Genomic DNA, 14,623 nt, shown 5'->3' with positions numbered 1-14,623 from the left:
AATAAAATTTGGGGAATTGATTTTTAAAGGGAAAGAATGGAAATATTTGTATTTTTAAAGAATTTTTGTAATTAAATTTGTTTTTATTAAATAAACATGTAATTATTTACTAATTAGTCTAACTTGATCTAACCTCAAATAAACTGACCTAACCTAGCCAAAAAAAATATTTTCATTTTTCCAAATTTTAATTTATATTTCTGAAATCAGCATTAAAAACGACATTCAAAAATATATATTTATTTCTATTTGAGCTTAACAACAAGTTCAACAATTCCGAAACTTATCTTCCTTTATAAGATCCTAAAAAGTATTTATAGGCTGAAGATAAGAACATAGAACCCATGTTAGTTTTACAAGTCACTTCAAGTCCTGCCGATTCAACCCTTCAACAACCAAATATTTTGCAGTATTCAAGACAACGCCAGCTTAGTTCACCACACTAGCTAGAGTATTTGGTCGATGTCAACCTCACTTCTTGAATTTGTTTTATATAGCGCATTTCGTTTAAGAATGTAATTCATTTAATTGGATCAATATCAACCTCACTCTTTTAAATTATATTATATAGCGCATTTCATTTTAGAATGTAATTTAATTGGGTCGATGTCAACCTCACTTCTTGAAATAATTTTATATAGCGCATTTCGTTTAAGAATGTAATTTAATTGGATCGATGTCAACCTCACTTCTTGAAATAATTTTATATAGCGCATTTCGTTTAAGAATGTAATTTAATTGGGTCGATATCAACCTCACTTCTTGAAATAATTTTATATAGCGCATTTCGTTTAAGAATGTAATTTAATTGGATCGATGTCAACCTCACTTCTTGAAATAATTTTATATAGCGCATTTCGTTTAAGAATGTAATTTAATTGGATCGATGTCAACCTCACTTCTTGAAATAACTTTATATAGCGCATTTCGTTTAAGAATGTAATTCAATCAATTGTCTTATTTTCTTTAATGTAATAAGCTGTATCTTTTTCACTTAGGAAGTTTGTTATAAGAGCAAATTTTCGATTCATCTACGGAATTTTGTATAGCATAATGAATTGTTTCCTATTCTCAACAAGAGTTTCACAAATTATGATATAATCTTAAACGTATTTATGCCCATATGTATGTTTGTATATTTATGTGTATATAATTTTCATATTTACTTGTTCAGAACAACTTATATTGTGATCACGAATGTAAAATAGTAGCTAGAATATTTTAATACTTTATGCAGCTAATATTTTGTTGATTTTAAATCACTTTTAATAAGTACATTTGACTAACAAAACACAATTTTTTAAATTGTCTAGATTGGCAAAAAACTTCAGTTTGACTTTTCAAGTTTATTATGTACTGAATAATAAGAAAGACTGAAAGTTCCATAGAAATTCGAGAACTGAGAAGACATGTATTGCAACTGAAACAATATTGACCCAGTAATGTTTCAGTTATGTACTGATGGTTCCATTAAACTCCAGAAATGATGTGTTACATATTGTAGCTGAAACATTGTTAGTCTAATAATGTGTCATCTACTGACTGAAAGTTCTATAAAGACTTGAAACTAAGATAACACTTATCATATCTGAAACAATGTTAGGCCGGTTATGTTTCTTTCACTCACGTAATGGAAGTTGTATAAAAATCAAGAACTGATGCTACACGTATCTGAAAAATTGTTAAACCAATAATGTTTTCTCTACGGCCTCAAAGTTCTATAAGAACTCTAGAACTGAGAAAAACTAACTGTATCTAAAAAAATGTTAGGCTGTTAGCATTTCAGTTACGAAATTCCCATGAAAATTCCAGTATTGATGCAACAAGTATTGTATCTGAAACATTGTTAGGCTGATAATGTTTCAGCTACGAATTTAAATTAAAGTTCCATAGAAATTCCAGAACTAATAAAACACTAATTGTTTGTGAAACAGTGTTAGTTAGATAATGTTCCAGTATCGTTGCAATAATATCAAAGCAGCATTAAAAATTGTATGATTCCTAAAATGTTACATTTTCACGAGCCACACGCGTATATGTGTGTGTATATATATATGCATATGTTAATTAAATACTTCTCGAATTTCTAGGTCTTGGATGGACCCCAATTTAGTAATGAGCTCCACTGATTCAAATTTCAACCATAAAATTGGAGGTATACCCTGTGTAGCAGCTACCTCTCGATACACAGCTCCAGTCCACATTGACGTCGGAGGAACAATCTATACTTCATCGTTGGAAACCCTCACCAAGTAGGCTTACAATGTGTTAGATAGGTAGAGCATTGTGTGTTATGTTTAAAACCTTTGCACTAAGAAGTCAAAACATCATTGTTTTTAATATGTGTACACGAGCGATTTACTTCTGTCAAACAAACTGGCCTACATTACTTATCAGTCTTTTAGCCAATAGCGTTTCACGAAAAATGTTCCCCAGGAAATTGCATCCCTTTGACTTCCCTTTCAAAATATTTCCTGAGCTTAGTAATAAATCCTGAGTATGTTAAATCCGGAAATTTATCGAATTTACTACAAGTATGCTAGAACAATAGTTAAAGATTAGAGCTTTCATTCCGTAAAAGCGAAATGTTATTAACTTTTTTTTACTGGAAATAATTCAATCTTCAACATCCCTTTCCCTTCTTTTGAGCAATATTTTCCTTTTCCTGACCAAAAGTACAATACTTTTCTTGTGTACAATATCTTGTTCTAAACCGTAAAAAACGAATGCAGAACGTTATGAAAACATCAGAAGACGATTCTATACATCCTATTATTTGGACCTGCAAAGTCAAAGGATGTTTCAAGTGCAGTAAATCCAATTGATGTGATCACGGTAGAATAACGTTTGTAAAGTTCGTCATGTATACTTTCTTTGCAACTACTTTTATTGAAATACTTCTGGTTATTGTTTGCTCTGAAATATCTAAGTTTCTGGCAAAGTTTATACAGAAAATTGCAATCTTCCCTCATCAAAATAGCTAAACTTTGACAATCATTTGGAAGTTGTATCAAAACCAATTTCAGTTTTTTTTGTACTGTTTTTGGACTCTTCAGATTAAAATCCAAACGATGCAACAATAAGAACTAAAAAATTAGTATTGCTGGATCTAATGAGCATTTATTACAACAGCTTAGGGATTTTGGCCTGGATGATTCGGGGTTAATGTAATGGAAATATTTTATATTATGAATATCTACTTGATCTTAAGTAGAATATCTCAACATGTGTAAAAGCTGAGAGTGTACAAAGTTTATTTTTGACTTCCACTTCATATTTTATGTATAGGATATACACTGCGACACATTGTTAGCCATCTTCCCACACACACGTATTTGTAAAACAATCCATGTGTTTTCATATGCAAAGTAGACTAATCATATGTCGGACAATTTTTTAGCCCTATAATGCAGTGATACATCATGATTAATCTGAAATAAGATGGATAAGGGCTAGGATCCTTCCAATTTTCAAAGAAACATGATAGTTGATACCGTTTATTTGTCTGGTTTTTCAAATACATCTCTTTCTAGTGTCTGTCAATAGTTGTAATCGAAGGGAGATATTCTGCTTTTAAGAAACACTGTAACAAACAACTGATGGTGACAGGCCGAGGGAAAAGACGATTGAACGGATTTGTAAAGTGAAACAGATATCAGACAGACTGTTTCTAAACTCACTGATTCGTTGAACAGTGAGAGTCAAGCGTTACCCAATAGTTAGCATGTCAGACCGTAGATGCGAGTTTTCGTGGTTCGCACCCCGTTACTGAAAAAATAGAATTATATTATTCGATTAAAGTAGTTCATGAGTTGGCTGTGGTTAGTTTTAATTAGTTGACTGTGTCTAGTCTATCATTTAGTACAGATGGCTTTCGAGTAGCTTTGCACGAAAATCAACAAGCAATAACAACAACAATCTTTACTAATAATCAGGATTAAAACTATGTTGGACCATCCCAGCATGGATTATTATTGAAACTTATATATGGTAGCCGACAACAGTCCAAAAAGCATGAGCATATAAAATACAAGCAGTAAAACATGGCTTCAGTAGTACTTAGAGCCTGAATTGTGGACATTGAACAACTGACTCCCACCCAGCTGGTTCAAAAGTAACTTTGAGGGCTTATAATGCTATAAGTCGGGATTCGATTCCTGCTTTGGCCACGGCGCAGAACACATAGCCTGTTGTGCAGCTTTGTGCTTAAACAAAATGAACAAATGCTTGAATGACTAGAAGTTGATGCAGTCTGATGAGTCGAGTTGCACCAACTTCTGCATTGTTAGTAGAGTAAACATATTATATGTGATGATTCAGTAGAGCAAGCGATGATGATGGATTAATTCTGTATGGGAACGTTCTCGTCAATACTATTGAATCCTAGATAAGGGGCATATAAGATTCAGAATGTATTTGAGCGTTGCTGTTGATCATATATACCTCACAATGCTAGTTTTTCCACGATAATATAATAATACCTTACTCATATTATTTGGAATTAGTTCAAGAGTATGTGATTGACATCAGTTATCTTCCTTAACCCCCACATTCTACGGAACTCGTATACTTAATCATATATAGGTTGTGCCTGATCATTGGATATGATGCTGTGGTATTTTCATTTCTTCACGGTATGTTTCCTCGCTTCGGATTTGAGACCGAGACTTTTCGCACACCAGGCGAATGCTCTACAAACTTAGCTAAAACTCCTAGCACACGCTAGTAAGACATTTTTTTTTTTAACAACTCAGACTGTCACACTGCGTCCTTCTTCATTAACATCATGTGAAACACTTACAGACCATGATCTTCAACAAATGGTCTACTATTAAGTAAAACATCTTCCAACGAAATGGAAATGTCAAAAGTTGATCTCTCCTGATGTTATTAGTAGTCAAATGTGTTTTACTTATTGATATTCACCGTAAAGACGTGCTTCTTTCTGTAAGAAGTGTTTTTTTTTTTACTTTATAATGACAACCATCATTTTTATGGTAAATATAAATATCTCAAGCAGATATTGCATATTTAGAGAAGCGTTACTTTCGTACTTATGTATTGCAGAAGAACTTTAAAAAATGATTGTTTCGCATGTATATGAAAAGCTTTTTTGATATATCACTAAACTCATAATAAAGGTCCAGCCACTATGTTTATAAAAAGTAGCATTTGTTTTTGAAAAACAACAACAGAGAAATACGAACAAACAACCGAAGGAAACTACAGATGCTTGCTTTCAGTTTTATGCAAGTATGTCGGTATATAACATTTATTTGCCAACTGTCATAAAGAGAATGTCCAGCGGTAAGCTTACGGACTGACATCGCTAAAATACGGGGTTTGATTCTTCTCGGTGGATACAGCAGATAGCCTAATGTGGCTTTGCTCTGGAACAACCAACCAAACAACTTGAAGAGAATATCTGGAATACGGGTAAAATACAAATATACTGCGAACAATTATGTGTCACTTCCGTTCTACACAGGATACTTGTGTTGTCTAACAGGGAAACTGACTTTATTCGCAAATGTTTATTTATACTGGGAGAGGAGCTCAATTAATAGATAAAAACATTTTGACAACTAGTATATGAATGGTGAAAACAAGCGAATTCGGAATATACGTACTAAACTAGTGAGGAATAAGGAATAATATTCTACATATGTGCACCAAGTTAATATTCTACATATGTGTACCAAGTTAATATTCTATATATGTGCACCAAATTAATCTACGTATGTGCACCAAGTTAATATTCTACATATGTGCACCAAGTTGATGTTCTACATATGTGCACCAAGTTAATATTCTATATATGTGCACCAGGTTAATATTCTATATATGTGCACCAAGTTAACATTCTACATATATGCACCAAGTTAATATTCTACATATGTGCACCAAGTTAATATTCTATATATGTGCACCAAGTTAATATTCTACATATGTGCACCAAGTTAATATTCTACATATGTTCATGCAAGTTCCACCAAAACACAATAATTTTTGACTGAGTTATAGAGCGAAAAAATAGTGTGAAAAATCAGGCCCCACGTTAACAGATTGAAATTTTTTGGATACTTGTGACCTTGACCTTGGCCCTCCAAAAAAACTAATTACTTCTAGGTTTGTTCATAGTCCAAATGTATACCAACTTTCGTCAAAATCCATTCAGCCGTTTTCGAGAAACCTTACTGACACACACACACACACACATAGGGGTGAAAATATAACCTCCGTCCACCTTCTATGGCGGAGATAATTATAGTATAACTTTTGCCTTTTCATAAGGTCCAATCTTTGTTTCTATTAATCTTCGGAACTTTTTTCCCTTTTGAAATCGATCATTTGATCCCCCGGTCTACGTATTTATGCTCTTTGACCAAAATTTCTACTTTAGTAATGAGTTTCCGCTTTTTGATACACAGTTTTTTTTCTTTCATAAGGTATTCTGTCGTTGCGTTCCCATCCTGTAGATTCCAAATGTCTTATCCCTTAGATTTAAATATTATTATAACAGTAAACAGAAAAATAGATTCATAACAATTGAAGTTAAGTCAAACATAGAAAAATTTTTTTTTTTAGCGTCTATAAAAAAATTGCCGTCAGTCTAAGATACACCGAAATTTGCCGTATATAAAATAATGCGTTTATTGCAGGATTATTAAACATATAGCTACCATATACAACTAAAGTGGCTATATTCACATTGTCTATATTTCAACGAATTCCTTAATTTTACTCCTTGAAATGGATCTTGTAACTGTTTTTATTGTTGTTTGTTTTGTCTTCTTTTCGTTTTATGAAAATGTATAGATTAACTTATATTAATGTGGTCCTTCTTACGGTTAGAGCATAGATCAACTTATTTTAATGTGGTCCCACTTACGGTTAGAGTGTAGATCAACTTATTTTAATGTGGTCCCACTTATGGCTAGGGTGTAGATCAAATCATTTTAATGTGGTCCCACGTACGGTTAGAGTGTAGATCAACTTATTTTAATGTTATCCCTCTTACGGTTAGAGTGTAGATCACCATATTTTAATGTAGTCCCACGTACGGTTAGAGTATAGATCAACTTATTTTAATGTGGTCTCATGTACGGTTGGAAGTATAGCTAATCCCAGAAACCCTAAACCTATGAAACATATGTTCAGTGCATAGACTTAAAGTTTGTTTACTAAGCATAATTTAGATAAATCCCTTCTTGATAAACGTATAACTATAAATTATTATAAATACTAAACAAAAAGTCGAATTAAGTTAAGTATGGTATAACATAAAGTAGAACGTTCATTCGATCACTAGCAAGGTTTGTTTGCCTAGTTATTTACAGGTCCCCCAATGGCGTTACAGACATGGGTTATTTTTTCGGTATTCGTATGCATTCGAATCCAGCTTTGGGGGTATTCGTACTTGTATTCGAAAACTTTGCTAGGAAAAATTAAAGTACTCGTATTCGAATTCAACGGCATAGTATTTATATTCGCTGAATGATTTAGTGAATACTTAATACTGTAAGAGTAAAGGCCAACTTTTGTGCTCATCAAATTTCTGGACTGTCATTATTACATCCGCAGCACGTTAATTTCTCTTCCAGTACAAACTTCATTCCCACGGGAAAGTGAACGAAGTTTGTACTGAAAGAGAAATTAATAGTTTTCTGTACATAAAACAACATAATGTAATACCTCATTCGAGAACGTCAGAGAGAACTATTGACACATCCTGAAAGAGAGGATGTGACAGGTGGGTGCGGCAAGAGGGGTCTCATTTTTCTCTTTGGTAGCTATGTAACCAAACAAAATTGATGGTTATGAGAATAATATTTTGCCTGAGCGATGAAAATATTATAATAAGTAATTCATATTAAATTTCGTAGTTTTTGGAGGGGTGGTAATTAAATTAGAGAAGAGGGGATGCCTAAAGAAAAAAGTCACATTTCTCACACTAGGAGAAATTCAAGATTTTCTAATATTATCTTACAAAATTAAGAAGTTAAAACGTATATACTATGAAAATATGGATTATTAGCTACGATTTTATGCTATAACATGAACAAAATGTAGTTTAATTAAATTTTGAATGTAACTTACTAAAAACATCATGACATGCGTAGTATAGGATGCCCATGGCGAGAGGGTTAAGCTAATGAACATAGTGTAACTGATTCTGAGTTTGTAAGAAAAATAGTGCAAAGTTGTTCATATGAGAAGTACCTACGAAGATATTTTCTATAATGTTTCATATCAATGTAAAAGTACAAAACAGACTGGAATTATAAAATTTCTAAATGCTAAGGTCCTTACGATACGGAAGTTATTGGAAAACATAGATCGATGAACCAATAGATATTGTTTATTTGTTTAATTTCACGGAAAATCATTTTTGGTCTATCTGCGCTACCCGTCTCTAATTTTAAAATCTTAGACTAGAGAGAAGGAAGTTGGTCAACATCACCCACTGTTAACTCTTGCTAGACCGAATAGTAAGATTTTGACTGTTACTCTTATAACACTCGGCCCTTATCTACGGAAACCGACTTTTTTATAATAAAAAGATGTGAGCCACATAACCTCAAACTCACATTCAGACACGCTAACCACTGTGCCCCTCTCGGCCAAAACTGTTGAATAAAACAGTACCTTTCTACAATTATTATATTGTTCTTTAACGAAGTAAGTTTCCAAAACTATTTGAAAATAATATTTTGCAGATACCTTCTACAGGTGAGGTTGACATGACAGCTATTGGCTATTTTGATTGAACTTATCAAATAAAATTATTTACGTTTTAGAGCAGAGGTTCCCAAACTGGGGTCTGGAAACCCTGAGTTTACGATGTAGGTTCATAGGAATTGTAGCAAATACAAAAATATCCCCCTCCCCCAAATAACTCTCACATTATTATTATTTTTATTTATTTTGATTCATTGCCTTAAAAAGCTGTATTCATTGAAAGTAAATACTTACTCCAGTTGTATGGATTCATTTGTCAATCCCTCAATCAGGATAACGAATGTCATGGGGATGGGGGGGGGGGTCTTGAGCAAGTAAAATATGGGAACTCCTATTTTAGAATAATCATTATCATAGTTTGCGTTTTGTTTCATATTATGATTGTTATTGGCTAATATATATTTTTTATTTAGTACATTAAAAGTAACTCAATGACGAATTACAAAAATATTCAAAGAGGTAATTTTATTTTAAATAAAAAACAATCGTCACATGTTATATCATGTAAAGATGTTAATTGGTAAGGTTGTGAAACTCACATAATCACCGTGTACTTTGGTGATGAGACTGCCTAGAGGTTTTCATCTCAACATAATTGTCACACGCTATTAGTGGATTTGCACAACCAGCAATTTCCAGGAGTTGCAGAGTGGTTAAGGAAGGGTTAATTGCGGTTGCAATTATATCAAACGGTAATTTTATGTGTTTAATAAAGATGATATCACAATTTTAAGATATTTGAATAAATGCTATTTTCACATTGTCTTAAACAATATTTCTTCATTACTAAAGTGTATTTTCCTTCAATTTTCGGATTATTTTCAATTATTTAACAGATATTATGGGCAGCACTGCATTCAACTTGGCTAATAAGAGCTAGTTGGGTCAACAGGGAAGTCTCAAAGTAGAGTATTATTATTTGAGACTAATAAAAATAAAATGTTAATACACGCACATATTTGTATATGTATATCAAATCTAATGTTCTAAAGATCGATTGAAGTAATGTAATAAATAAATTAGGCAATATTTATTAATAAATTAACATTAATATGTTTATGAAGTGTTAACATGTAAAAGCGGCCTTATAAGAGGAGCTTTAATTTTCACTCAGTAAAACTTCGTATTTGTCTCGTGGTAAGATGTTACAAGTTATTTCACACATGTACATAACTGAATGTTACAAGTAGTTCCGCACATAATTAACATAAGTAATGAATGTTACATGTTCTTCTACACATCATCCATGCATATAACTGAATGCTACAAGTAGTCTCAAATATAATCTGTGATATATACTTAGGTATTACTAATTAAATAGTTAAGCATATACGAACCTTACCATCTTTCGTTTAACTATGCTTAACAGTACATTATTAAGTAATAGCACAAGGTTCATTTATTTCAATTTTGTACTTTTTAACGTCCAACAACATACAGTGATTTATTTCTTTTTTTTATTAATCATTACAAGTCACTTGTCTAGTATAAAGGTATTCTTATTCCTGGAGCATTTTGAACGTTTAAAAATGTATTGCAATCAAATATTACGATAGCTTGGGTCAATCTGATGTAGGTTCGTTTAGATTTAATAGTTTAATACATTATGCTTGATCCATTGAGTTGCTTGTTTCTCATCAAGAAGCCATCACTTTCATATGAATACATACTAAAGGATATTTAAAAAATCCATTGGACAAAAGTATCTGGAATTTAATGAAAGATAGCAGACTCAGTAAAATTGCCGAAAAGTATACAACGAACAGGTTTAGAGTTTAGTAGAGGGTTCACAAAAAAGATGATTCCTGAGACTATTACAGGCAAAATAATAATGCAACGAAATGGCACAGGAAATATGTTGTTATCAGGATACAATGAATATACTCCCTCTCAAATGATATATGTATCTGTCGACAGTGACAAATTGAACTTCAAGTACAACAAAACTGGTCACCAACCCACTCTTAAGACCTAACATTGCCTTCATTAGTTGAGGTCAGAAGAATGACTGTGACAAAATACATTACCCCATCCCTTATCTCACCCTTGATAGTTTCTGAGAAGCCTCACTAGGACACTATGGGCCAGGACACAGGTGACAAGATAGCCCTGGGGGTTGCAGACTTCCTTGCTCATATTGTTTGCAGCGCCCTCTTAGTGTCAGTGACTTTTCAGGCTAAAAGAAGAAAAACGGCCTAACGGCGGACTAAAAGGATGTCTTAACGGTGCACATGATGTCTTTATGTGCCCCTAATGACCCTGAACTACTATGCAATCGGTGTCGGTATTTATAGCCCCAGTTTTTGAAGAAGCAGACACCGAATGGAGCTAAAACCAATGTATTTCCAGACTGTTCCTTCAGTTCTTTATCCGGTCAACCAGTAAGGGTTCAAGAAAAGGTTATAAGAACAGTTGCTTCTTTATCGGAATATTAAGTGATTAATAACAGATTGTGGATGAAAATTTGAAAATTAGCTTAGTACAAAAAGTTTCGACATATAGAAACTATTGTAACAGACTAGTTGATTAATATTAACTTCTGATCAGAACAAGTTATGTACTTACAGCAAAACCTGGCAATCAGCGTAGCTAATTAAATACATTTTTATTACGTTTTTACTTACAAAGAGTAGAACGCGTTGTTTCAGTTTGGTACTATAGCTGTTAACGATATTTTCGGCCGTAATCCCAATAATATCTCACGAGCTTCGGCTAGCTTAGGAAATTTAGGCTAGTCATAGTTAAAATATGAAACTAATAATATTGAGTGGAAATTGTAGCTCTCAGTATGGAAAATATTTATTTCGAACTTACTTTCTGCTTTTTGAAATTCGAGACGTAAGGTGCACTTCACTGTCTCTCGTCATTGTTCTCATTTCTAAGCGATTGTGAGTAAAAGAACGTATTCATGCACAAAAAAGTAACTTTCGTCAACATCCTATGTTCTATCAGAAGAAAATGAAGTGTCTTTATTAATCAAATGTAAAAAAGCTAAAAATGTAAGATGTGAATCTCAGATTAGAAATGGTTCAAATTTGAATGTAATTGACATATATGGTACGATTTTGACAGCCACTCGCCTTGAATATACTAACATTATTTTTTCGCTTCTTGATGCATTTAAAACACTCAAACGAAATACTATTATGACTGTTTTAAAGTTTAAAATGACAATAAAAGAAGTTCGCGAAAATTACATTATGTTTTTTGTTTTTTACTTATCAGGTGCTTGCCTCATCTCACATGATTTTTTAATTAAAAAACTTAATCTAACATCAGTTATTCAGAATTTTTTATAATTCTTAAATAGGATGGTTATAAAATACTATAAACACTTTGCAGTGTCATATCTGTGAAACGGTACAACACATGAAAGTGAAAAATTGGAGAACATATTCATCAGCACATCGTAATTTGCATAATTAATCAACTAAATATAAATGCTAAAGTCACTTGAAAGTTGGATACAAGAACCGTCAGTATGATTTTTCCAAAGATGGTGGATCTCAACCTGACAGATTATCAGTTATGGAATCATTTCAAGCATGTGTTTACCGGGACTTAATAAAATAAAGTAGGTCTTAACCTGACAAGTTATTGGTTATGAAGTCATTTCAAGGCTTATGTTTACTGGGACTTCACAAGAGAAGCCAGATATCAACCTTACAAATTACTGATTATGAAGTCACCTCAAGGCTTTTGTAAACCGCGACGCTGTCCAGTCGTTACCCAATCTAAAGAAAACACAATCTGAGGTAAATCGCTTACATTCTTCAGAACGTGTAGCGATCGTTTTCAGCATTATGTCTGTACTGGATGCTGTATGTCAGTAGAGGAAGGAAATACTAAACGTGTGGTAATATCTATTAAGGTTTTTTTATTGGATCATCTTGTCTCAAATGTGCCAATAATAAAGATAATTAAATAAGGGGAATAAGGATCGTCAAAAACGTACAGAAACAAGTTGAATCATAATGCAAAGATTATATTTTCAAGCCTACAACTATGGACTCTAAAATAAGTAAACAAACTGGGCTGAAAATAGTGTCTACATTATTTTCTCAAGCTACAAATCCCTATTTCAACTCCATGTCTACAGCACTTATCAATTTTTCTCTGTACTTTTTGACGATCCCTATTCCCCTTTTCAATTAACAATTTTTAATTATCTTGTTCCTTAAGTTTTTTATGTCCACTTATGGAGAATAAAGTTTAAGCTACATACGTGCATATGCATTCAGTTGAATGTTACAAGATTTTCAACAGTTTGCTGCTTCATTGTTGTTATTTTTCCAATCAACCACTATATACTGAGCCAGGTGGTTTAGTGCCTGAGGTTTCGTGTAAACACGCGTTTAACAAGCGAAGTACGAAAATCAGTAGAATAAATTACTGCTTACAAGAGTACAGAACTCTACTGTGGATCGTCTACTGTTAGAAAATTTACCAAAGTAATAGCAAAAAACCACGTAGAGACAAAGTACATCAGCGAACTTGAGAAATGAACCCTCAACGTGGCAGTTTCTAATTAATGCGCTATAATTAAAAAAAATATTTTCCAATTAATGTGCATTAGTAAAACACCAGATTTTTTCCAATGGCGGAAAGTGAAGGACTAGAGAAATTCTTCAGGGCAAGAAAACGAAGGTGTTTGAATTAATTTTAAAATTATCCCATGGCATACTCAATACTGCATTCATTACTATTGTCCAGGCTTCAGTAAAATATTCGTAGCCGTTTTTTCTGTAGCTGCTTGATAAAGTACAATCAATGATAATAAGGCTGGAGACACTGTGATCAACGTATACATTGTTTACGTAGCGAATTGTAGCGAAAAAACTTAGATAATTTTATTGGGTGGAATTCTTGACTTTTAAGAATCAAAAAAATAGTCCTACAAGCTTTGTAGGAGTTTGTTTAGTAGCTGTGCATGTATTTTGGCGCAATATACCTAGCCGCTTCTGTTATAGGCTTCGGTGTTTGAATGGCTTCGAAAAAAAATTGGCCAGTGGCGATAAAAATTCTGATAAAATCTCTTTTGAAGAATCAACATAAAATAGTCCTATGACTTGCGCGGGAGTTTTTTTTTAGTAGGTTTGACCAGGTTTGAATAAAATATTCATAGCCGTTTTTTCTGTAGGTTTGTGAAACAAGAATAATATGAGTAGTAATAATAATGATATGAAGAACAAATGGATGAATTTTGACTAACAATCGGAAATAATTTTTTTTGTTGCTATTATAGAATTTTTTTTTTATTTTAGCTATTGAGCTAGAAGGTTTTGAGTGATGTTTCAAGAACATCTGCTTTTAAGATGGTTTTTGCCCGTATGTTTTATTCGAATTTTTGTGAAGTTCCTAGGAGAACCCTATTATGATCCGCTGTGGTGGTTCATGATTTTCTCCAATTTTCACTTTCATACATAGTGTCCTTTCCAAATTATGGAACTGGAAAGTAGCAGAAGGACTTATGGATACCCTATATGAACGACTTTATAAACAGCCCATATAGTTAAAGTTTTTTGGTGTTTTTTCTTTTACTTTCTATACAGATTGGCCCGGCATGGGCAGGTGGTTAGGGCGCTCGCCTTTTCAGCTGTGGGGGCGTTATAATGTGACGGTTGGTATTCGTTGGTGGCGATGACTAGCTGCCTTCCCTCTAGTCTTTCATTGCTAAATTAGGGACGACTAGCGCAGACAGTTCTCGTGTAGCTTTGCGCGAAATCCAAACCAAACTACTTTCTGGAAAATGTCCCAGCCATCTTGATGGACTCTTGTAACGGACGAAAAACCTCTTCGGCACTATATATATATATATATATATATATATATATATTGTAGTGTGTGTACGTATTATTATATTACTTTCCTTTACCTTTAC

At 33.0% G+C, this 14,623-nt stretch overlaps 1 protein-coding gene across 2 annotated transcripts in view; it reads left to right on the top strand.

The window, feature by feature from the left end:
• The window catches only part of LOC106469609 (BTB/POZ domain-containing protein kctd15-like), a 57,743-nt gene that overhangs the window by 32,308 nt on the left and 10,812 nt on the right, over nt 1-14,623 (top strand). For both annotated transcript variants that reach the window (XM_022398971.1, XM_022398975.1), the window contains exon 2: nt 2,091-2,252. In XM_022398971.1, coding sequence (XP_022254679.1) covers nt 2,091-2,252 — 162 coding nt within the window. The remainder of the gene's footprint in view (nt 1-2,090; nt 2,253-14,623) is intronic.

The sequence above is a fragment of the Limulus polyphemus genome, unplaced genomic scaffold (genome assembly GCF_000517525.1).
Source record: "Limulus polyphemus unplaced genomic scaffold, Limulus_polyphemus-2.1.2 Scaffold98, whole genome shotgun sequence".
NCBI lineage: Eukaryota > Metazoa > Arthropoda > Merostomata > Xiphosura > Limulidae > Limulus > Limulus polyphemus.
This window is presented reverse-complemented; position numbering and strand designations above follow the sequence as displayed.